The 26,999-nt window shown below is 36.2% G+C and overlaps 1 protein-coding gene across 3 annotated transcripts in view; it reads left to right on the top strand.

Moving 5' to 3' along the window:
- Kcnt2 (potassium sodium-activated channel subfamily T member 2) overlaps window positions 1-23,686 on the top strand; it is a 377,298-nt gene extending 353,612 nt beyond the window's left edge. For all 3 annotated transcript variants that reach the window (XM_055624693.1, XM_055624692.1, XM_055624691.1), the window contains 3 exons: window positions 303-603; window positions 9,933-10,017; window positions 20,810-23,686. In XM_055624693.1, the coding sequence (XP_055480668.1) occupies window positions 303-603; window positions 9,933-10,017; window positions 20,810-20,921 (498 nt within the window). In that variant the 3' untranslated portion in view covers window positions 20,922-23,686. The remainder of the gene's footprint in view (window positions 1-302; window positions 604-9,932; window positions 10,018-20,809) is intronic.
- Window positions 23,687-26,999: the final 3,313 nt, after the last annotated feature.

Below are 26,999 nucleotides of genomic sequence, written 5' to 3'. Positions count from 1 at the left end.
TCTAGGTGTTTGTTTAAAGTATCTATGTGCTGGCAACCATTTATTTTTTTAAAAAGTCACATGAAAAGCCTAATACTGGAAAGATCCAGATGTCTTATCAGATTAAAAGTAAACTTCAGAAAAGTTTTTACAAGTTAATTAGTAAATGATGATTAGAATGGGATTTCTTGAGTTTGTTTTCCCCGTGGAAACTGTCACATGTAGATACACAATTACACTGAGATCATGCAAACGAAGTATTTCAATTCTAGGCAATGACTTTTTCTAAAATATCTAATTATCACTATCTGTTTCCTTTAAAGTCACAAATCTCCATCAGCGTGGAAGAGTGGGAAGATACCAAAGATGCTAAGGAGCCCGGGCACCACCGCAGCATTCACCGCAACTCCACCTCCAGCGACCAGTCAGACCACCCCTTGCTGCGGAGGAAGAGCATGCAGTGGGCCCGAAGGTTGAGCAGAAAAGGCCCAAAGCACTCTGGTAAAACTGCAGAAAAGATAACTCAGCAGCGACTGAACCTCTACAGAAGGTCCGAAAGACAGGAGCTTGCTGAACTTGTGAAAAATAGAATGAAACACCTGGGCCTGTCTACGGTGGGCTACGGTAGGCTCCTTAAAACTCCTAACACGAGAGCCTGTCATTGCACGCCAGTCAACAGTTACTAGCCACACAGTGAGCTCTGATGATGGAAAGAACTGATTTTTCTTTGGCAGTGTATTACGTGGCACTTTGATGAAATTCTCATCTTTTGTGGAACATTTGAATAACAAATATATTGCTAAAAATGGTTAGTTCACTAGGCAATCTTAGAACCCATCACAGGAATACATCTTTTTTAATTATACAGAAAATTTGAAGTGTATTTAGTTTCCTCTTTGGCGCTATAAAAATCAAAGCCACGGAGCTTGTGGATTTGCTTATACGTAGCTGAGATTTACATAGGTCTGTCTGGCTGCAATCTAACTCTTTCTCTCTCCCTCCTCCTCCTCTCTGAAACACACAAACATGTACACTAGACACAAACATCACATCTATGTAAATTCTAGGTCCTGTGAGGAAATGAATTTGAAGTTTTGCAAGTAACTAACTGTAATAGCCACTGGAGAACTATAATTAGCTAAGGAATTGTGTTTAGTTTCTTACCCAAAGACCTCAGAAACTTTATTTATTTATTATTTTATTTTGAGATTCTAATATAATTATAACATTTTGCCTTTCCCTTCTTCCCTTCAAACTCTTCCATATACTCCTCCCTGCTTTCCTTCAAATTCATTGCCTCTTCTTCCATTCACTGTTATTACATTCAGATATGTATATGCATATATATTTCTAAATATAACCTTTTGAGTTCATATTGTGTCACTTGTAGGAACATTTTCTGTTCTGATCATTTGGCTCTGTACAACCAGTTGATGTGTTATTTCCTGGGTTTCCTTCCAGTGCCAACTTTTCTCCTTTGTTCTTTGCTGAGATTTGAGGCCTTGAAAACTTTATTTTTGAAATAGAAATAGTATTTTAATTGACATAGTGCAAGGTTTCTAAATAGTTCTTATTCTATATGTTAATCGGTGTTTGTATACACAAAAAGCTTAATGAAGTAGTGCAGTAATCACCTTAGAGATGCCATTAGCATTATTCAAGCTTTATTTCAGAAATGTGGTTTAAAGATTAACAGAAAAACCTGTAGCCATGCCATTGGGGCACAGGAAATTCCACACAACTCTTCCCTTAGATGAAGAATTACATGAGGCCAGTGGCTGCTGAGAGGCAGATCCTTTGCGTTTAGGAGGAATCCCCACAGAGGTTAGTCCATACAAAGTGTAGTCCTGGATACATGCACATTTTAGCCAAAAAATTTGACTCAGTAGGATGTGTATGTCTATATGTATATGTGTAAATATAATGTGTGTTCATACATATCCATATATAAGGCAATAATTTTTAAGGGACTATGCATATTGTAGAGAGAATGGAGGAATTTGAGGAAAGGAAGGGGCAGAATGATGTAGAGTCAGCAGTCACATATAAAATTCTCAAGAAAATATAAAACTAAAAAATACTCAACTAGTCAGTGATGAATGGGTGTTTTCATTGTTTATGTATATTTACATGTATTTATATTTTCCTTCATATATATTTTTTTCTTCATTTTTCTTTATTACGAAGTCTTATATTGAGGTATTTTAATCACTGCATTAGAATTTAAAAGGAGTTGTTTTTGTTTTATTGAACATGAAAAGTAGAAGATATTTCCTGAGTAGATTCATGTTGAATCTGTGTACATTTTCTTACAATTCCTTCGAAGTGCTTTAGATCAGTGTCTTGTTTAGTTTTTATGATTTCCCTCTCAGAGGTGGTTGATCCAGCTCAGAGACTTGTATTTCAATTTGCTCCAGTCAGGGTTCTTCATATAATTGACATTTGTAATTATACTTCTCTTAACTGTAGTAAAGACTCATCTGTGTCCAGTAATCTTAATAGAAATGCATTTAATATATTACATTAAGAAGTAAATTGAAAGCTCAGAATGAACTTCCAGATATTCACTAATGGTTACTTGCCAGTTCAGTGACATCTACGATTGATTTCTAATAGAATAACTTTCTATTTTTAACTTTTGCATATTGCTAAGTCAGTGTTTCAATGATAAGATCTAGCAAATGATTATTCATCTGCATCTCAGTGGCTTCAAGAATGTAATAAACCCATTAGTCTATAAGCAGAGTGGCATAGCACATCTTGACTTCCAGAAATATGACAGTGTCTGAACTGACCACCTGGCGTCACCTGAGCACCCAGCAAAGATTTATAAGAAAATCTTTCTTAGGCACTATAGATTCACTCATATTCTATTTTTATATAAATTAATTAATTTCATGCTCATGATAATTTTTTCCATTTTTTATTTTAATTTTTATTAATTACACTTAATTCACTTTGTATCCCCCCCATGGTCCCCTCCTTATTCCCCTCCCAATTCCTCTCTCTCTCCCCCTTCTCCATACATGCCCCTCCCCATGTCCACTGATAGTGAAGGTTTTCCCATCCTTCCTTCTGATCCTAATTTATCAGGTCTCATGACAACTTGCTGGCATCCTAACTTTATTGGACTGGGATTCACCCTGATGTCCTCCTCATCCCGTTGGTTAGATATTATAACCACCTAAACTTTCATTCAGATTGATGAATATCAACATCCTTAATGAGACACTATTATTTCCACAAATCAGAGACCACATCTCCATTATCCCCATCACCCCAAATATTGAAATCTCAACACTTGCCTGGAGTGCCTTCCCACTCCTCAGGTCAGACTCCACAACTATGCAGGCCTTCAAAACCCAAATCACCAAGTGCTCAAGACCACCCACTGAGCACCTGTCTGTCTTCCAGATCAGAGGGCAAATGTCAACAGTCCTGCAATATATCCCATCTTTACAAACTTAGGGAGAACACTCACTGGTGAGGACAGATAAACTGGAATATATCAGGTACCGCATGAATGGATCAATGCTGAATGATCAGAGTGTCTGAGCTTGAAGTATCTCTTAGCTGAGTATAAACCAGCCAAGTAAGTGTAAGAGAAACACAGATCCAAATGTCCAATCAAAATGAAGGGTGGAAATGTGCTTGTGCAGAAACTCGTATCAAAAGACACAACCAATGACCAGTGCTACATGCACTGGTCACAGAAGAAATATACAAGCAGTGTGAAAAACTAAGACCAAGTGTGTTCCCCACCTACCCACCCAAAGTCAGCAATCTCACAGTGATCGTGTCTGGTGAAAACAACAACGCGAGCAATGCAGTTTCGTAAAGTAGACCACAAATTGAGACACAAAGCAAACCTCAACAAATATAAGAAATTTAATGTAACTCCTTATGTTCTATCTGATGACAATTAGATTAAATCTTGGAATTATTGTAGAAAATAAACTACAGAGAATACATGAGCTCACAGAGGTTATGATGAATGTGTCACAAATAAAATTAAGACAAAGATTTAAAGATTTTTAGGATGAAACAAAAATAAAAATACAACATAATTTTTTTTCCCTAAGAAACAAAGAATACAGTCTTATGAGGGAAACTTATAGAGCTAAGTGCCTCTATAAAAAAAAATCATATAAAATACAAGTTATTTACCTAGTGGCACACCTTAAGAATTAATAAAAATAAAAATACACAAAGCCCCAAAGCAGAGGATGAGAATATTAAAACAGTGCCAGAAATTAATGAAGGGGAAAATTCAAAAAATACAAGGAACCCCCTGACAGTGTACCTTTTCCTAGAATCTCTATCTCATATCTCTTTCCCAGCAATAATGTTTTTACAGCTTATTTATTTATTTGCTTAACTCGCTACATCTAATTAGTGCTTCCATGGTGTGAGGTCATCCATGAGAAGTGGAAAACCTACCAGTGGTCACACTCCTAAAGTAATTGGTTCCCTGCCATGACAGCCATTGGTTGCCTCGCTCCTCAGTTTGGGTAGGGTTTTGGGAGGTCTTGTCCCTTTCATGCTGGAATGTTTAACTGGCTTGATCTTGTGTAGGTCTTATGCAGATCCTACAGGTAACGTGAATTCCTGTATACAACCCAACAGTCATGACTTTCATGGCACTCCCTCACCCCTAGCTTTCCGCAGTTACATTCTTTCTTCCCAACATTTCAAAAATGTTTCTAGAGTCTGATGGAGGCAGGCTTGATGTAGAGGTACCATTTATGGCCAAACACTTACAGATACTTATTCTCAGAACTTCGAACAATAATGAATCTAAGTTACCCCTTACTCACTATGTATGATTTAAAAAAAGTCTCTGATTAAGATTGGGAGCAGCTAAAACCTTTGGTATAAACATAAATGTTTAGATGGCAGATTGACATGATCATTTAGAAAAAAACATATTAATAAGTTCCCAATAGAACTATCACTACTCCTATCACTTCCCTCCCCATGGGTTTTGAGCTTGTTTATATGACTGGGCATGTATTTCCTCCCGCTGAAGTTACAAATCCAATCCATACAGCAATATACTCCTATAAATGGTCTTGCAATTACTGACCCTGTGGAACATTTTTCTAACTAGATCAGTTTGGTAACATTCAAGGGCCATTCCACTGCTGGATAAGACCACTGTTATATTTTCTCCTTAGCAGCCTGCACTGTGACATGATCCATCCAGAAAGAAGAGTGTCCCAGCTGTCTCAAGGTTGATTTCTCTGTGTTCTGTAACCAGTGTGTGGTGTCTTCAGCAATAGGGACTTATCATCAAGTTATGAAGGGAAACCATGAACCATGTCAGTTACTTGGATTGTTTTGAGTGACTCTGGGACCTCATTGACCAATAACAGTTAGGGAATGAACACGTAACTGTCTCTGAGATTTTCATTTAATAACTCATGTCTTCCAGAAACAGCATTGTTCACTGATTATGAACTAAAAGATTAAAATTGGTGATTGGTTTTATTTCATTAGGCTTCTTCATACATCCTTAAATTTCATTAATCTACCCTCTTCCGTTAATTTCCAATTTCTTGATTGCTAGGAATGTTGAACACTTAAAAATGTTTACTGAACAGTTGTGATTTTCTGCAGTCTTTTGTATCTGATGCATCGTTCACTGTTTTTCTATTCCACTAAATCCCTGTTAGGAAGCTCTTTTCAGCTCTTCTATCTTGAAATGTATCTCCTATGTTTTCCTCCAGAAGTTTCAATGTTTCACGTTTTAAATTAAAGTATTTAGTTCAGTCTGAATTGAGCTTTGAATAGGATGAAAGACATGAATGTAATTTCATTGTTCAGTAAGTGTCTATCTAGTGTTGTCAGCACCATTTGTTGAATTGCTGGTCTTTTCCCACTGTGTGTGAAACAATTTCAATGGCTCTAATTTTTGCTATAAGGCATTTTTTCAGTTTTATATTGCAAGACTTTAGCTGTCTGGGCACAATATATTCTTAGAAAATCCTTAGTACATTTTTTTATGTTAGGAAATAGAATCTTGAGTCTCTAATTCATGAAAACAAATATAAAGCAAACCCATTTCAGTAAGTAATGTATTCTGTTATTGGCATAATCATATATCTGCATGCTTGTCATGGTTAGTCATAATTAAGGCAGGCTCTTAAAATCAATCAAACCTACTATATTCCTCCCTATAGAATTGAGAAATATCTAAAATATAACCACAGAAAATGACTAATTTAGATTAAAGCAGTAGTGTGTGGCCAATAAAACAATTTGTGAGTGTGACTTTGATGTGTGTCTACAGTAGCATTAAAAACACACTCATTAATTCTCAAATACAAAATCATAAAAAGAAAGCTGTAATGGGAGGCTTTCAGACAAGTATAGCTGACAAACAGCAGTCAGACTGAACTCCATTGCCAGGCAGACTTGAAAGAATGATTTTAAATTCAACAACTACTTTTAACCTAAATCAAAAGGATGTTCTGTAAGGACAAGCCATTAAGGAACGAATAAAAAACTGGAATTGCTGATTCTTACTGTGACCTCATCTGTGCCTTTGTTTATTTATTGAATTTATTTTTAAATTACACTTACTATTTACAATTTTCACTCTGTATCCCAGTTGTAGCCCCCTCCCTTGTCTCCATCTAGTCCCACCCTTTCTCCCACTTTCTCCCCTATCACTCTTCTCTAGTCCACAGATAAGGAAAGTCCTCCTTGTGTACTGTCTGACCCTAGCCTGTCTGGTCCCATCAGGACTACCTAGATCCTCTTCCTTTGTGGGCTAACTAGGTTCCCCATCTAGGGAGAAGTGATCAAGGAACATGCAACCTACCCCAGGTCAGAGACTGTCTCTTCTCCTGTTACTATAAAACCCACATGGAGACTGAGCTGTTTATGGGCTACATTTGAGCAGGGGTCTTGGACCTCTCTATGTATCATCTTTGGTTGATGCATCAGTCTCTGCAGTGCCCCCTGGGCCCTGCTTTCTATGGATTTGAATGTCTCCTTTGTGGCTCCTATCCCCTCTGGGTCCTTTTATAACCCCCTTCTTCCATAAGACTCCCTGTACTCTGTCCAAAGTTTAGCTGTGAGTTTCTGCATCTGCTTCAACCTCCTGCTAGTTGGGGTCATATGAAATCACTGAGTATATTACCAACATGTTCAATATCATTCTTACAGCCAGTTGCACAATAAATGTGTTCAGTGAGATCTATCAAAATAAGCTAATTGAGCAAACCAAAATATTGACAAAATAATTGCATTTGCTTTCAGAAAACTCATAATTATCTAGACAGCTTTGTGACAAACAAATGAGATCATGACTGGCCCTAGGCTTGTATCCAAAAGAAAAATGAGGACTCCTCTTTTAATGATGGAGTGAGGCTGGGTATCTACACTGAGCAAGAGGTGGTCTATTAAAATCATCTTCTTTGTATTGAGTTCAGAAATACTGTTCCTTATTTAAGAAAAGCAGTTGCTCATATCCACATGAAGGCCTTTCTAACTTTCAGAGTTATGATTTAAGGTCCAGAGCACACCATCAATTTGAGTTCCTTTGAAAAGAAGTTGTTATATAATTCATATAAAATATTTTTTTCAGAGAAGAACATATAAATCAAGCTTACTTTTCATAGAGATATATGATCTTGATAATCTTATGTCACTATTGTGTGATTTATGTATGTATTATAACTATTTTTGAGTAAATATCATTTTTATAACAAATTGGGATTCAATTTCTAGCCTGTTGATTTAGCCATTCAATCCTAGTTATGATTGCCAGACTTAGCAAATAAATATGCTAGATTCCTACTTGCATTTAACTTTCAAATAAATAATTATTTTAGTGTTTTACATGCTTGAGGCCAGGCTTGACTTAAGCATTTTGTTCGATGTTAAGTGTGATTTAGATATTTTTTGACATTCTTTGCTATTACTTTGCTATTACTTGTAAGGGAAGATACAGATGTATCACTCCATCAATCAGTGACCAAATATATTGCTTTATTTTAATATCAATTTATTCAGTTTGGGATTGTAGTATTTTTACTGGTAAACATTTGGTAGGCTCAATTATTTTGTGATTTGTCTGTCTTGTGAGATACTAAGTTTGATTTATAGACTTAAAAATAGATTTACATATCAATTGAACTAAAGCAGAATATATTATGAAATTAAAATGGCATATTTCTACTAAAATGGATGTAACAAATAACATTATTTTGTAAGAACTGCATTTCAGTACAGAAAATTGTTTATTAGATTCAACTATTTTGGCCTAACATGAAGTTTAATGATGTATTTAAATATTGAGGAACTTCTTTTGGTAAGAAATAATATTAGACTCTTTTTCAAACTAATAATTTAATATTTTTTCAAGAATTATGCTATTTACAACTGTTGTGACTAAAAGGATATGAATACTTCAAACTTTTTCTGTGGTTTTAAGTACATCTACACACTTTGTCCTTGACAAGAGTGGTTGTTATTGAAGTATGTGTCCACGTGGCTTTCTCCTCTCATAATACTCTTGGAATGTAAAACATCAAACACTATAAAGCTCTCCACATTTGAAATGATTCCTATGCCTTTGTGGTTGGTGAGTTTCTTATTGCTGCATTCCATTCCTGGAGGTTGGGTACTTTTAAAGAGATGTTTAGTTAAGTCATATTACTGGAGGCGACAATACCTGGCAGTTTGAGCTCATCAGTTTAACTGTTTTATGATGGTCTTTTGGCTATGTTACATCAGACCAAGTACGTACACGTAATAGAAAAGTACAGGGTCAGATAAAAAGCGAACTTGCAAGGGGCAGGGATTGAAGATTTGCTCTTTTAAGGTAACTTGATCTATTAAGAACTAACTCAGGAAGTAGTGTGGTGCTCTGGGGACCTGTTTCCTCACAGTATCCTACCATTTCTCAACATAGTCAAATGAGAAACAAGCTTCCAATACAAGAGTGTCTGGATTGGGAGTACACATTCGATTGACTCTTAAAACATAGTACTTACATTATGTTGTTTCAGAAGAAAAATGTTTGTCAGTGTAATCCTGTTAAAATGTATGGTTAAATTATCTTATACAGGATTCTTTGCATTCTTTGAAAAGAAGCAAATTGTGTCATGAAGATACGCATATTATACCTATGCATATTTTTAGAACTATCTTTAATCCCTTTTAAATACATTTTATTAGATTATTTTTCAGGAGATTTCCTATGTCAGCATTCTCTGGGATGATGTTTACTTCTAATTACTTTTTTATATTCACAGCAGCTCTATTTATTATTATTATTTTACAATTTATTCACTTTGTATCTCAGTGGTAGCCGCCTCCCACATCTCCCCTGGTCCAACCTCCCTCCTTCTTCCTCCCTCTATATTCCTCCCTCATACACTGATAGGGGAAATCCTCCTCCCTTACTATCTGACCCTAGGCTATCAGATCCCATCAGGACTGCCTGGATCCTCTTCCTCAGTGGGCTGGCTAGGTCATCCCACCAGGGAGAAATAAATGAACAAGTTGCTGGAGAGATGGTTCAGTAGTTAAGAGCACTGACTACTCTTTTAGAGGTCCTGAGTTCGATTCCCAGCAACCACATCGTGGCTCACTTTTAATTATTTTTAATTTCTATAAAGGGAAATGAATCAAATAAATATTTCATATCTGTTTCTTTAGTAAAAACGCTTTTTAATGGCTTTTAAGAGAGAATGTAATTATGGTTACCCTGAACAGAATTAGATACTTTCTTTTCACCATTTACTGGAACAAAAAGTAGGTACTCTGCAGATATTTCTAATGACAGTAGTGTGAGAACCAAACCTACACCCATTAAAAATAATAATAAAAATCCCTACTGGAAGTTCTAACTGACAAATACATGATTTGAACACAAGTGCAGTGATTGTTGTGATTTTATGTGAGTAATGTAACATTCTTGACATTTATTTATCTTTTAGATGAAATGAACGATCATCAAAGCACCCTTTCCTACATCCTGATTAACCCATCACCAGACACCAGGCTGGAGCTGAATGACGTTGTGTAAGTTGATCTCCTAAAAGACATTACAGATATGTAAACTACTAATCTACCTTAGGTATGACTAACTACTATAATCCCTTATTTGTTCTTGTGATGAGAATGCCTTGAAAATGCTTTTTTAAGCAAAAATATGCATCCCTGTGTTTCTCTTTGTAGTGCTTCTCTGAGTAGAATTATTGAAAAGTGGGCTTTCTACGTGATGCAACAGTAGCAAACATTCTCTAGTCTCTGGGCAAAGACACCCTTGCAAAAATAATAGAAAATCTGTACTATAAATGGAGAACAGTTCAAAGGAAAAGTGAGATACCCAACAATATACATTTCTTTTTTTAATTATTTTTTTTAATTTTTATTTTAATCACAGGTCATTCACTTGTATCCCAGCCATAGCCCCCTCCCTCTTTCCCTCCTAATCCCACCCTCCCTCCCTCATCTCCTCCCTGGCCCCTCCCAAGTCCACTGATAGCAAAGGTCCTCCTCCCCTTCCATCTGACCCTAGCTTATCAGGTATCTTCAGGACTGGCTGCAATGTCCTCCTCTGTGGCTTAGCAAGACTACTTCTCCCTCGGGTTGGGGGGGAAGATAAATGAGCCAGTCGTACAAAAGATGCTCAAGTATACAACAAGGACATTTGCTCAACCATGTTTGTAGCAGCTTTATTCATAATAGCCAGAACCTGGAAACAATCCAAATGTCCATCAACGGAAGAATGAATACAAAAATTGTGGTACTTTTACACAAAGGAATATTACTCAGCAATTAAAAACAAGGAAATCAAGAAATTTGCAGGCAAATGGTAGGATCTAGAAACGATCATCCTGAGTGAGGTATCCCAGGAGCAGAAAGACACACACGGTATATACTCACTTATAAGTGGTTACTAGAACTATAAGATAGGATAAACATCCTAAAATGTGTACACCTAAAGAAGATAAACAGGAAAGAGGACCCTGGGTAAGATAATCAATCCTCACTTAGAAAGACAAAGGACATCGACATTAGAAGTAGGAGAAAACAAGTAACAGGACAGGAGCCTACCACAGAGGGCCTCTGAAAGACTCTTACTAGCAGTGTATCAAAGCAGATGCAGAGATTCATAACCAAACCTTCGGCAGAATGCAGGGAATCATATGAAAGAAAGGGGAGTTAGTATGACCTAGAGAGGACAAGAGCTCTACAAGGACCAAATATATCAGGGCACAGGGCTCTTCTATGAGACTGTTTCTCCAACCAAGGACCATGCATGGATGAATCCTAAAACTGCTGCTCGGGTGTAGCCCATAGTAGCTCAGTATCCAAGTGGGTTCCCTAGTAAGTAGGACAACGATTATTTCTAACATGAACTTAATTTAATTTTTATTTTTATATTAATTAAAATTTATTCATTTTGTATCCCAGCTGTAGCCCCCTCCCTCATTCCCTCCCAATCCCACCCTCCCTTCCTCATATCCTCCCATGCCCTATCCAAGTCCACTGATAGGGGAGGTCCTCCTCCCCTTCCATCTGACACTAAACTATCAGGGCTCATCAAGACTGGCTCTATTGTTCTCCTCTGTGGAGTGGCAAGGCTGTTCTCCCCTCAGAGGGAGGTGATCAAAGAGCCAGCCACTGAGTCATGTCAGAGACAGTCCCTGTTCCCCTTCCTAGGGCACCCACATGGATACTGAGCTGCATCTGAGCAGGGGTTCTAGGTTATCTAGATTATATCCATGAATGATCCTTGGTTGGAGTATCAATCTCAGAAAAGAACCCTGTGCCCAGATTTTTTGGTTCTGTTGCTCTCCTTGTGGAGTTTCTGTCCTTTCCAGGTCTTACTATCTCTCCCTTCTTTTAGAAGACTCTCTGCACTCTGCCCAAAGCTTGATTATGAGTCTCAGCATCTGCTTTGATACACTGCTGGGTAGAGTCGTTCAGAGGCTCTCTGTATTAGGTTCCTGTCCCTCTTCCAATGTTCATCCTGTTTGTCTTTCTGAGTGAGGACTGATCATTTTACCCAGGGTCCTCCTTGCTTAGCTTCATTAGGTGTACGGATTTTATTATGGTTATCCTATATCATATATCTGATATCCACTTATAAGTGGGTATATACTGTGTGTGTCTTTCCGCTTCTGGGATACCTCACTCAGGATGATCTTTTCTAGATCCCCACTATTTGCTTGAAAATTTAATGATTTCCTTATTTTTAATTGCTGAGTAGTATTCCATTGTGTAAATGTACCACAATTTCTGTATCCATTCCTCCACTGAGGGACATGCTCAACATCCTTAGTCATCAGGGAAACGCAAATCAAAACAACCCTGAGATTTCACCTTATACCCATCAAAATGGCTAAGATCAAAACTCAAGAGATAACACATGCTGGAGAGGATGTGGAGAAAGGGGAACCCTCCTCCATTGCTTGTGGGAATGTAAACTTGTACAACTACTTTCCAAATCAATCTGGTGCTTTCTCAGACAGTTAGGAATAGCACTTCCTCAATATCCAGCTATACCATTCCTAGGCATATATCCAAAATATGGTTAAGTATACAACAAGGAAAGTTACTCAACCATGTTCATAGCAGCTTTATTTGTAATAGCTAGACCCTGGAAACAATATATACTTCTAACAATTGTTAAATTTCCTCAAGCAAATATAAAATACAACAGAATAGAGTAGAAAAGGGTCTGAGAGAGGGACCTGAAAAAGTAGTTTTCAATCTTCCTAATTTTGTGACCCTTTAATATAGCTCCTCCTGTTGTAGTGATCCCCAACCATAAAATTATTTTGTTGCCATGTTATAGCTGTAATTTTGCTACTCTTCTGAGTTGTAATGTAAATATCTTATATGCAGGATATCTGATATATGACTATAACTCACACGACCCATTAAGAGCTATGATACTAAAAGGATAAACTGTGCATATAGAATAGTAATGACACTACCCTCCTGAAAATGGGATACAGAAGGTATAATGAGAGTTTTCCATAATTCAAAGAGTTTGCACCTAGTTAAAATTATAGGTTAATCACAAGAAATTAAAAATAAGATGTGACTTTTGTCATGTAATAAATTTCTTTGATTATGTTAATGTTAAGTGGTGCTTCACTGAGTTGAAAGAGAAAGACATTACTTCAAGGTGGAGGAGATACAAAGAATGGGAGATATCAAGTACCTTCTGAAATTTACATAGGATTTGTTTTGTTGGGTAGTGGAGGACATTCCAGGACTGGAAAAATGGTGAAAGAAAATGTTCTGCATAGAAGGCACATGAAGTATTTCAAGCAATATATTGCTTGAGCAATATAACAATGGAAACCCAGATGACCCTGAAAAGGGAGTTAGTGAACAAAGTTCATGGATGTAGTAATAGGTGGCTTACCTGCATATGAACAAAAGTGCATCAGTAAGTTCGAAACAATTCTTCTACAGTTGATAGTGCAAACATAAGAAAAGAAAGAAAATTGAGACAGGGTTCCTGTTTTAACCTTAGCTGTCCTGGAATTCACTGTGTAGAACAGGCTAGCCTCAAAGTCACTGAAATCCATCTGTCTCTGCCTCTTGAGTGCTGGGATTTAAGGTGTGTGCCGCCACCACCAGCTAGACTAGCAATTTTTGTTTTGAATTTATTTTTTATTATAATTTATTCACTTTGCATCCCAACTATAGTTCCCTCCTTCATCCCCTCCCAACCCCACACTCCCTCCCTCTTCTCCTCCCTTCCCCAGTCCACTGATAAGGTAGGACCTTCTCCCCTTCTCTCTGACCCTAGCCTAACAGGTATCATCAGGACTGGCTGCATTATCTTTCTTGTGGTCTGATTAAAGAGCAAGCCACTGAGTTCACCTGTTCTCTTTGCTAGAGAACCTGCTTGGAGACTGAGCTGCCATGGGCTACATCTGTACAGGGGTTCTATGGTTATCTCCATGAATGGTTCTTGATTGTAGTATCAGTCTCAGAAAAAACCCCTGGGCTGGATTTTTTGGTTCAGATGTTCTCCTTGTGGAGTTCCTGCTCCTCTATCTCCTCTTTTTTTTTTTTTTTTTTTTTTTTTCATAAGATTCTCTGCACTCTGCCAAAAGTTTGGCTATGAGTTTAAGCATCTGCTTTAATACCCTTCTGGGTAGAGTCAGAGGCCCTCTCTAAAAGGCTCCTGTTCTGTTCCCTGTTTTCTCCCTTTTCCGATATCCATCCCATTTACCTTTCTGCATGAGGATTGGGCATCTTACCCAGGGTACTTCTTCTTGCTTAGCTTCTTCCACTCCCTTGTCAGTGAGCTAGGGGAGGGGCATAGGGACAGTAGGGTGGGATTGGGAGAAGACGAGGGAGGGGGTCACAGCTGGAATGCAGATTGAATAAATTGTGATAAATAATAATAATAATTTTTTAAATAATACTTATAAACACTAAGAAAGTTCTTTAAAAAAACAAAAGATCCAGCTATACCACTTCTAAGCATATATCCAAAGTATGCTCAAGTGTATATCCAAAGTATTCTCAACCATGTTTGTAGCAGCTTTATTTGTAATAGCCGGAAGCTGGAAACAATCCAGATGTCCTTCAAATGAGGAATGGATACAGAAATTGTGGTACATTTACACAATAGAATTATTAAGAAAGCCTGCTTTTCAGTCCGTGTTAGACCCCAGCCACTATGTTGGAAAAATAACAGCAGCAGGAGTTTAAGGTAACTTACCACTGCCTTCAGATCCAAAGCAAGGAACGCTTGTGCTGATCTCCCTCTCTTCATTTCATATTGTCTAGGAATATGTTATGGGGACTAGATCATCCTCCTCAGTTGACCAACAACATAACCCCTAGAAGAAAAGCTCCGAAACCTATCTGCCAGTAGATTGTAGCTCTCATCATTCCCAAAAAGAATTTCTGTTTTCCTACATCTCTAGCAATATTTGATCTCTATTTTTTTAATAATAGCTGTTCTAGTAGATGTGAGATAATCATTTTATTTTTGATTTGTATTCATCTAATGATTGGATGTTTCTAGAATATTTTTTATATTCTTATTGGGAATTTGTATGAGAACTATTGCTTCCTGCCATTTGTAGATCTTTTATTTGCATTCATACTTTGGGTTTTGATGTTGTTACTTTGATTGAACTCTCCATACAGTCTAAATATTCTAACAATTTTTAAACAAATATTTCAAAAACTATCTCCCACTTTATAGTTGTTATTTTGTTGATCATTCTTTCACTGTCCACAACCTTTTGCCTTGGTACCATTCCATTTGATAAGTTTCCTTTATCTTCTTTGTGCTACTGGGTTCTACTTTCTTGTAGGAGTAAATTTAATTACTTTGTATATCTTTATATTTATTATAATAGAAGATACATTTAAATATTTTTTAAGATAAAAAGCATACAATTTATACATTGGGAATATGCTTTGACCTCTTCCTTTCCAATTTGTATCCCCTTGATCTCCTTTAATTGTCTTATTGTTCTAGCAAGGACTTCAAGAACTATGTTGAAGAAATATGGAGAGATGGGCAGCCTTGCCTTGTCCCTGATTTCAGTGGGATTGCTTTAAGTTTCTCTCTGTTTAGTTTGATATTAGCTATAGGCTTGCTGTATATTGCCTTTACTATGTTCAGGTATGTGCCTTGTACCCCTGATCTCTCCAATACTTTAAACATGAATGGATGTTGGATTTTGTCAAATGGATTTTCAGCATCTAAGGAGATGATCGTATGGTTTTTCTCCTTCAGTTTGTTTATATAGTGGATCACATTGATGGAAATATGCAAGTCAATGTCTTTAAATATATCCTGTGGCTATGCAAAAATCATCATGATACAATTTGGGTCATTTCAGTCCTCCTTAAAGAAGTCCTACACCACCAAATGGGTTAAGCAATCCATCCTTGTCTTCTGCCCTCCCACTCTTGCTGCTGTGCTCACTCATTAATCCACATTCTGTCTTTACAGGCCTTCCTGTAGCCATAAACTTTCAAGTAAATAGTATCATATGGCAGGTATTCTTTGTTATTTTATTTCTTCATTGAAAAAATATAATAAAGGATTAATTATGTGGCATTACTACAGTCGCTTTACTTCCAAATAATATTCACTGTGGATTGGACACATTTTATTTTCACAGCATTGTTATTTAACACTGATTTCTGGATATTTACTCTTGGGATATGGTATTGTAACATATGGTTTTCTATGCCTGCCCTTGCTCTGATTAATGACATGGAGACCTTTCTATTTATTATAAGTTTTAGGCACTATGTTGGGGCAGAAACTCAGCTGTTCTAACCAGACAATACTGGCCTGGCCTATATCCTACCAGGTGACCTATTACTTGCCATCTTAGTTTTGTTCTGGCACCTGCTTCTTTATCAGTATCCCACCGGTAACTCTCCTATGTGATCTCCACCTGACACCCTCTCACTGTGTTCAGTTCTGCCTTCATCTCCTGCCCAAATATTGGTTGTTTAGCTTTTTAACTTAACCAACCAGAAGGTGCTAGAGACAAAGTTTACAAAATAGTGAGTCAGGAGATGCTTCATAATAATGACCTGTAATCAGATCTCTGCCACAGAAGTCAGCTTTTGAGTAATATAGACAATCTTTACAGAGTACACAAAGACATCATCCAACATACTATTGTGACATTTTTATAGGTGCGTGTTTTCACTTCTCTTAGGGATGCACTTGGCAGTAAAATTGCTGCGTATCTATTAATATTATGGTTAGCATTTTGAGGATAAATTAAATTTTTAATATATCAGTCAAACAAGATTTCCTCTCTAGTAGATAGTATAACAAAATCCTAATAAATACATACTGTATTTTTATTATGTCCATTTATACTAATTTTTAATAATTTTATGTAGGCATTCAAAATGTCATCCACATATAGAATGAATAGTAATCAGATCCTTCATATCACCCCCCTCTAACTCCTCTTGGAACTATTCAACACATATCCCTTCTGCCTTTTGTGTCCTGTTTATATTTTTACTCATATTTTTAACCATCTGAGTCAAATAAGTGCTAACTATGTGCATCCATTTGTACATGGACAATCTACCAGTGACCATATCCCTAAAGATATGTAGCTCTCTGTCTCTCAGCAATCAGCTGCCAGTAGTACCTCAGCTCCTGGTGAAGTATATGGAATGTGACATCACTCCATTTACTTCTGCCTGCTTGAAAAAAAAAAAAAACTTCTTTGACCATGGTGAACAACAAAAGAAATATATGGATATAAACGTAAGTATTTAGAATGCATTTTGCAACATGACCGTTAGTGAAACACTACCATTTGTTCCTCATGTAATGGTGCCTGCTTTCTGATTTTGCTCAAGATTGCAATTAAGAAAAGGGGAGCCACCTCCCTCTGTATTAACCTCCCCCAGCACATCAAGTCACATCAGTACTGCTCTTATCTTCATCCCTGGAGGCCAGGCAAGGCAGTCTCGCCAGAGGAAAGTGATTCAAAAGCAGGCAAAAGAGTCCCTGTTAGAAACAGGCCTCCTCCACTTGCCACTAGCTCCATATGAAGACCAAGCCGCCCGTCTGCTTACATGTGTACAGGGAGCCTATGCTCAGATTATGCATGCCCTTAGTTGATGTCTAAGTCTCTGAAAGCCCCCATGGGACTGGGTTAGTTGTCCCTGTTGGTCTTCAGATGAGCATGACTTTAATATATTAGGGTTTTGATGAGCTTGTCAGAAATTATATTTGATGATGTTGAATTTTTAAAGGATAAAACTCTGTGGGAAAACTTTAGAGTGTACTGGCTCCATGGTGAAGGCTTGTTTAGGTATGTTACTATAATGAAATTTAGCAAATAGTTTATTTATCATCCATATTTGTACATTTTCTTTCCTTTAAACCAATTTTAAAGAGCATTTTTTTTTTTTTTTTAGAAAATATCCAAACTTAATTTGAACATTCTTTTTCTAAACAATCATAATTGATCCTTCTGTTTGTTCCCTTGTTAGGGTCACTCTATCTGTATTCCACAATACAGCAAGCCTACCACATCAACTGTGCATGATTAATTTTAACAGTATGTTTGAAGTTGGTATTGTTAATCTTTTGGCTCTATGAACATGTTTTCTATCATATATGTATGTTTATGACTTCAAATGAATTATGAAACTTTTCAGACTATGACCAGAACATGTATTTACAGTACATCTAGTAAACCAGAAATGTGTGCAAGGAATTTCCTGCTCTCTGAACAGTTTTCTAAATTTAATTAAAATAATCAACTTAAGTGACATGAAAATGTGGTCCTCACAATACTGCAGTGACTGTAGTTGTGGCATTGACCAAAAGCTCAGCAGAACTCAAGCTGTGGCACAGTGTCATACCTACTGTGACAATCAAAGGAGAAACAAAAGAATCTCCTTTGTTGAACTCTGGTTTGTAGCAATATAATGTGGAAAGCAGTGTTTGTCACACCATTGGATTTACTGGATAATGAATTATTATACTTTACTTTTTGTGTTTTTTTCCTAAAAATTTGCTTCTAGAAGTTTATTCCAAATGAAGAAGCAACATTAATTTGATTCTGAAACAATAAATCACTAGATGAAATGTCATTAAAAGATTTAATGTGTGCTATTAGTTTTCTTCATTGATCTACAATGCTATTGAAATTTCAAGTAATTAGAAAGCAGTGTGCCTAGATAGTGAAATCCTAATAATAGAGCCAAGGACACTAATTTCAACTTTTATTTGATTGAAGAAATTGGACTATGTGCTTTCAGTTGTCTCATCCATCATATGTATGAAGGGCTGTATTGCATGAATATTTTTCCCTTCAGGGTTTAGGAAGAGTACAATCACTGCTAAGTACTCATTTTTAAATTAGTTTCTTATTCCTTTGTGTACTTCCTTCTGAAATTATTATAGTAATGTGGAATTCTGCTTTTATCTTCCCCTGGATATACTATCCTAGAAAGCCATTATTTAAGTCTCATTATCTCTTTGCTGCCATTCTTTCTTCTAACTTCACCTACCACTACTTCCTGGACTAACCTGCTGTCTAGCCAGACTCCCTTTCTAAATATACCAAGGAACAGCTCTTCCTCACTGCCTGTTGTTGCCTATTAGTTAGTTTTGGCATGGTCTTTGTAATTCTGTTTTCTGGGAGGACCCTGGGTAGAATGATCAACCCTCACTCAGAAAGACAAACAGGATGGAAATTGGAAGAAGGAGAAAACAGGAAATAGGACAGGAGCCTACTACAAAGGTCCTCTGAAAGACCCTACCCAGCAGTATATCAAAGTGGATGCTGAGACTCATAACCAAACTTTGGGCAGAGTGCAGGGATCTTAAAAGAAGGGGGAGATAGTAAGACCTGGAGAGGACAGGAGCTCCACAAAGAGAGCAACAGTACCAAAAAAATCTGGACACAGGGGTCTTTTCTGAGACTGATACTCCAAACAAGGACCATTCATGGATATTACGTAGAACACCTGCACAGATGTAGCACATGGCAGCTCAGTATCCAAGTGAGTTCCCTAGTAGTGGGAACAAGGACTGTCTCTGACATGAACTCTGTGGCCTGCTCTTTGACCCCTCCCCCCCAGAGAGGGAAACAGTCTTGCCAGGCCACAAAGGAGAGAAAGGTAGCCAGTCCTGATGAGACCTGATAAGCTATGGTCAGATGAAAGGGCAGGAGGACCTCCCCTATCAATGGACTTGGAGAGGGCTTGGGAGGAGAAGGGGGGATGGAATTGGGAGGGAATGAGAGAGGAGACTACAGCTGGGATACAAAGCGAATAAACTGTAATTAATATAAAAAATAAAAATAAACAGCCCAAACCCCTTAATAAAGTATTATCCATTCTCTTCTCTTTGGGAGCTCTTTAGAAATCCCTTTTCTTCTTTACATTTGTTCAATAAGTTATTTTATAGTCTTTGACAGAACAGAGGTCATTTAGACTGTTTGTTTGTTTGTGTGTTTATTTTTCATGTGATGAACTTCTGGCATTTAATAATGCCACATATGATTTCATAGAATGAAGAATCCTCCCCTCAAACAAATCTGAATATTAATGGCACATTTGAGTTTGTCAAATGTTATTTTCTTTTCAAATTTTCTTGCTTACTTATACAATTTATTAAGAAAGGTTTTGGAAGAATCACATGGTGACCCCAGCAGTTGCAGAAAGAGACAGGAATATCTCTGCAATTTTGAAGCCAGCCTGGACTACAGCGAGAACACCAGGCCAGTTAGAACTACGTAATAAGACCAAATAACACTGAATAACCAACAAACAAAGAGAAGAAGTTAAAAATATAAGTTGCCTTTTGTACTTCAGTATTCTTTTCTTAAATAGCAAATCTTAGACCAAATGAACAATTTTCCAAGTAATCCAAATGTTGGCGTATTTCCCATAACTGTGACCATAATTGTGGTTAAATATGTAAATTAGATGTTTCAAATCACCTACAACAAATTCTTAAGTATATGAATGATAAAAATAAGGAAAAGAGCAAATGAATCACTGATTTAATGATGGTTATAATATAGGTATTAATAGAAAATAGCCAGTTTATGGTAGAAAGTAGAAATAAAAATATATTATGGAGTTTTAACCAATTAAGCTTTATAATTTGAAAGAGCGATACTTCATTCATTAGTATTTACCCCCTAATCATGAAAGGCTAATTACAGTGAGTCTTCCCATCAGTTGTTTATACAGTAACATTTTAGATAATTTACAGATAGAACACATAATAACTGAATATTTCAACTGACACTTTGAAATAGGGTTTCCCTGATTTATTAATACAGCTTCTTGCTTTGTTTTTCTTCGGTAGATATTTGATCCGACCCGATCCACTGTCCTACCTTCCGAACAGTGAACCCAGTAGGAAAAACAGCATCTGCAATGCTGCTGTTCAAGATTCTCGGGAGGAAACACAACTCTGATGAAAAGAAAATAAGAGACATTATTTTCCCTACAGGATCTTGCTTGAAATCACTAAAGGGTTGCAGATGGTCCCAAGAACCTGACTGGAATGTATTCAATTTCTCACTTTTCTTGTATTTAGAAACAAAATTTATTGTCTTAGTAGTACAGATCATTTTGAGACCTAAAGTGGTATTTATTGACATTCCTCTGGTTAATATTTAAATTTCATCAGTGGGAGATTCGGAAAATAAACATAAGATGCAGAAATTTAAAATATGATATTTAATTCTTTAAGAATAATCAGAACTGTAGGCAGCCAATTTTAAACTATTACATTACTAGGATGTATGAAAATTAAAAAAAAAATCTGCCTATGTTCAGTATATCACAAGGACACAGAAGACTGGATTTCTTTTAATAATTAAATATTTCACTATATTGTTTTAAATTACTGTTTCTAAAATTGAGCCCATTAAGAATGTATGCTTATCTCTGTCTAGAGATTAACCACTAACTTATGTAGTTGACTTCAGTCTAAGCATCATAGTTTGCTTCAGAATAGATCTTTAGAGTCATTAATGTCTGTCTTTCCATATGTTATTGTATTCATTATAGAATCTGTGATATCCACAGCATGTTTAATTTTACAGAAGGAACTAAAACACAGAAAAATATTACGCACCTGAGCTTTTTGGTAATTTTACATCTACTGCACATTTTGCGCAAGAAAAGTGTACTTAAGAGAAAATATTTTTGTTCTCCTAAATAATGCCTACCATAGAGAAAACAATGCATATCTTTTCAGCTAATATGAATGTGAGAACTGGAATATTACCTGTATATGTCAGATGAGCAGTAATGACCTCCGTTACTGTTGGGTTTTAATGTTTTTCATTCTGCTATATAATAAAATTCACTAGGAAAATTACTTAAAGTTGAAAAAGAGTATTTATACATTTTATGGACCATGGGGACACTTTAAAAACCTTAAACATTCTCCAAATGTCTTTAATATTAAATACTCACACTTAGTTTGATTTAATGTAAAATAATAAAATATATCTATACCTTAGCATTATAAGGAAGAACATCACTAGCATAGACATTCCCTGTATTTTAAATTTAATATGAACTATTCAGAATTTGACAGAAAATTTTAATATAACGTAACTATTGGAGTGCTATTTTTTGGTCTTTATTCCCTATTTTTTCTTCTTCATAAATGCATTAAAACTCACAAAATAATAAATACATATGGAGTTTATCAAATTTCATAGAGTAGTAAAGTGTTCCCATGAGAGATATATTGGTACATTTGCAAACTCAAAATTCTAATTTTTATCTATTTCTTTATTCACAAACTTGACACTGAGTGACTGCAACCTACAATAATTCATGTAATATTTTTGTTCTTTCTTATCATAATGAAACAGATCATAGAAAAGAAAAAGAAATTCTTTTAAAAATGACGCCTTATGTCCTTCTAATAATTATACAGCAAAATAAGAACATAAAACATAAAATGAAATTTTCTATCCATTTTACATTTGACAAGAGAATTATATAATGTACTTTTTATTACCAGTACTTTACATTACCCATAATTAGGAATATGAAAAACATGAATTTCCTCAAAACAGAGGGATGTGCTCTAATTTTCAGAGAAGTATGATTAGAAAATGTTGCCTAAAATTGAGAGCATGTCTTAAAAGTCATGATTGTGTTCAAAGGTGTATATTCTAAAAGTGAAATAAATTTGAAAAACACACCACATGACGTTAAAATTGAAAGCAGAATTGAATTAATGTATGTAAGAGATAAAAATATATGAATATACTGACTTATTTCTTTTGGATAAGATTAGTCAAGTACGATATTTCTTTAGATTGACATTTTTTATTCCATTGCAGTTCTTTTAGGAATAAATGTTAGATTTCAAAAAGTCTTCTATTTCCCAATGAGCTCTGAAGTTTAGTATTTTTGCATTATGACAGTTGCTAAGACTGGGATTTTAAGCTAGGATATGATTATATTTCCTATAAAACTAAAACTTTTGTTTCTTAAATTTTAAAATAATTATTTTTTATTATGAATTTTAGTCCAAATTTAATATTTGACAGAATTCATATTGCTTGCTATAACAAGGATAGTTTATAGTCTTTCCAGATATTTAAAGAATAAAAGATGCTTATTAAAGACATTCAAAAAAATTGTTGCCTTTTAACAATTATTACACTTGTACATGAAGATAAAACATGAAGTAATTGTGCTCATGACCCTTCAGGAATTTATTTGGTTTATTGTCTATGTATCATTTTGCTACCAGTTTCATTGAATTGCTTTAAAAATAAATAATAATAATAAAATTCTTTCTTATGATGATTGTAAATTCCTTGTTTTTGATGGAGGAAGAACTGTCTTTTGACAAATTATGTTTTGAAACTGTAAAAGTATTTTGTCATTTCTATATATCAAACCCCAAACAAATGTGAAAGTTATTCAGTGGAAAGGAAAATGAAAATACTGTTGAATTACTTCTTAACACTACAGTCTGTGGATAATAATTGTTCAGGATGGCAGAAGGGAAAAGAGGAGGAGGGGGGAAAGAGGTGCACCACAGGAAGTAAAAGATAAAGATGGTGTGGGGAGGAAATAAAACTATTTTGAGTACCAAAATATGTATATTTTACAAAACACTGTGTCAGGTACCATTATGCTCATTTATAAAATCAAGAAAAAAAATCACTATCTACAGTAAAATTAAAATGATTTTAAACTTTAAGTGGTCTTTTCTTTCAGGCATACAGTAGACATCTTTCTTCTTATTTCTGTTGCTATGGTACCTGAAGAAACCGGGGTGTATTTAATGAGAACACAGACACAGCCATGGGAATAGAAAGAGCAAGTAGAGAACAGAGCCATGGAAGCAGTGGGCCTAAGAGTGCCCTGAGATTTTATTTTGTCTCCTATATATCCTAATTATGATGTTGAAAAACTTAGTGGATATACACAGTTCTTCGAAAAGCATGTTCTGCCCTCCCTAAGGACTAACTCCTGGACATCCAGGCTGCTCACTAAGTTTTTGTACAGTTAAGTTAATGTACAGTTGTTAGTACATTATGGCTCAAGGAAGCTCTTACCCTGGCCAGATGGGTCTCTGGAGAAGTGCTATGCATGAAGAACACCTTGGAACAACTTTGTCTAGAACCTTGGAGCAGACTTCCCGTGAGCTCACTTAGTACAGCAAGAAGCATTCCACAGTGCTGTCATCAAGTGAACCTAGAGTCGGGCTGAAGCTTTTCCCCAGAACCCTTTATCTTGACCCTGAAGCTGTGGATGTTGCTTATCTGGTTCTTCATAGTGTTCATGTTTTCTTTGCTAACCAATCTGAAATTACTCCAGTGTTCATCTAAGAGTTAATTCTTCCCACCAGTTTTTATTTTTATTTTTTATCTTCCGTGAAGGTGGATGTTCCTGCTAAGGCCTCTATTGCTACAATTTTATGCTTTGAACTATTACATCAGAACAGATATCGTTTAAATACTGTCAGCCACAAAAGAAAATTATCAAATACTGTATGGACTAAAGAGAAGTATTTTAGGCATATTGTATTTATTTTGTCTTTTTTTACGATGTTGAAAAGGTGTCATCTGAGATCTTTCTTTCTTTCTTTCTTTCTTTCTTTCTTTCTTTCTTTCTTTCTTTCCATCAGACCTTGTCCAACAGAAGCTGAATAGCAAATAATGCACAAAAAGTTGTACTCTGTTAAAGTCATTGTACAATGACTGTGATTTCAAACTCCAGCCACTAAAATCAGAGGAGCAGACAGGGCAAATTCAACAAGTGAACAAAGACTTGCTGGATTATTTTCTGATTTTTGAGGCACTCAGTCTGTAGACAATTGAGCACTGGCTGTCAGTTATGTTTTCCACACTTTTCCAGGCTAGGTCTCCTTCTTACATCACTTTAAAGAGACTAAAATTACAGAAACCAGCTTTACATACATAGGTCAAGCTAAGATAAAAGTAAGTAATACTTTAAAAATACGTGGATCTATAGTTAAATTCTGTGTTATATTCTTATCCAATTGAATTGCCTTTCATTAATAAAACAACAAATTAAGCAAAATATAATTATATATTATAAGGATTGTAACAGAAATCTAAAAAATCACCCAATACTTAATAACACTCCAAATAAATACATAGTTCACAAAGCATATATATATATATATATATATATATATATATATATATATGCATATATAATCATATGCACTATAATATTACAAATCCAAAACTTTGGAAAAATAAAAAGTTACTTGCTTTAATAAGATGCCCAAATTAACTACTTGACAGAGCTCTACAATTTCAAAATTCTTGGCTGAGTATGATAAAAGTGATAGTTTGGAAAGAAATACCTCATGATAGTGTTGTAATGAATTGAATTTTAAGTTTCTGGCAAAAAGAAGCTGTAAATTGACTGACATTCAGATGGAAAAAGATGTTAAGGAAAATAAAGCAGACATCATTGCCTTGTTACTGCTAACTAAATGGGGAAAGCTCTTTATTTCAATTTTTTTTAAATTTTATTTTTTGAGTTAGGGTTTCTCTGTGTAGCCTTGGCTCTCCTGGACTCGCACCCACAGAGATCCACCTGCCTCTGCCTCCCCAAGTACTGGGATTATAGGCATGTGCCACCATGCTTGGCTAAGCTCTTTATTTCAAAGATTCCATCATATATCATCAGAAAACTAAGATCAAAAACTCAAGGGCCAACACATGCTGGAGAGGTTGTGGAGAAACGGGAACCCTCCTCCATTGATGGTTGGAATGTAAACTTGTACAACCACTTTGGAAATCAACCTGGTGCTTTCTCAGACATTTAGGAATAGTGATTTCTCAAAAATCCAGCTATAGCACTCCTAGGCATATATGCAAAATGTGTTCAAGTACACAACAAGAACATTTGCTCAACCATGTTATTAGCAGCTTTATTCGTAAAGGCAGAACCTGCAAACACCCCAGATGCCCCTCAACTGAGGAATGGATACAGAAACTGTGGTACCTTTACACAGTGGAATACTACTCAGGGATTAAAAACAAGGAAATCATGAAATTTGCAGGCAAATAGTGGGAACTAGAAAAGATCATCCTGAGTGAGGTACCTCAGAAGCTTAAAGACAAGTTATATGCTTACTTATCAGTGGATAGTAGACATATAAAATAGGATAAACATAGTAAAGTCTGTAGTCCTAAAGAAGCTAAACAACAAGGAGGACCTTAGGGAAGATGCTTAATCCTCAGTCAGAAGGTCAAACAGGACAGACATTGGAAGTAGGAGAAAACAGGGAACAGGACAAGAGCTTTCCACAGAGGGCCTCTGAAAGACTCTATCTACCATGCAAGGTATCAAAGCAGATGCTGAGACTCATAGCCAAACTTTGGGCAGAGTGCAGAAAATTTTATGGAAGAAAGGGGAGATAGAAAGACCTGGAGAGGCAGGAACTCCACAAGGAGAACAACAGAACCAAAAAAATCTAGGCACAGGGCAGAGGTGGGGTTGTCTTGAAGAGAATGATGAACCAACCAAGCACCATGTATGAAGAGGACCTAGGACCTCTGTTCAGATGCAGCTCAGTCTCCTTAGGGGTTCCCTAGTAGGTGAGCAGGGGCACTCACTGGCATGAACTTGGTTGCCTGCTCCTTGATCACTTCTCTCAGGTGGGGCGACCTAGCCAACCCACAAAGATGGAGGATCCAGACAGTCCTGATGAAACCTGATAGGCTAGGATCAGATAGCAGGGGAGGAGGACCTCCCCTATCAGTGGACTGTGTAGAGGAGGGGGGTTTGGGGAATGGAGGGAGGAAAGGACCGGAAGGAGATGAGGGAGGGGTTACAGTCTGAGTACAAAGTGAATAAACTTTAATTAATAATAATGAAAAAAAGCTTCCATCATCATCCAAGTTGGTGTGAATAAGTCTCATTTGTCTCTTAAGACAAGTCAAAATGTGTCCTTGCACTAGGGAACAAGTTGCAATCCAATTAACAGCCAGAAAAAAAAAAAATTCAGTTGTCTTCTGGTACAAAATTAA

The sequence above is a fragment of the Psammomys obesus genome, unplaced genomic scaffold, assembly GCF_907164565.1.
Source record: "Psammomys obesus unplaced genomic scaffold, mPsaObe1.curated_primary_1811, whole genome shotgun sequence".
In the NCBI taxonomy this organism is placed as follows: Eukaryota; Metazoa; Chordata; class Mammalia; order Rodentia; family Muridae; genus Psammomys; species Psammomys obesus.
The sequence above is the reverse complement of the archived record's forward strand: the minus strand, read 5'-3'. Positions and strand labels throughout refer to the sequence as shown.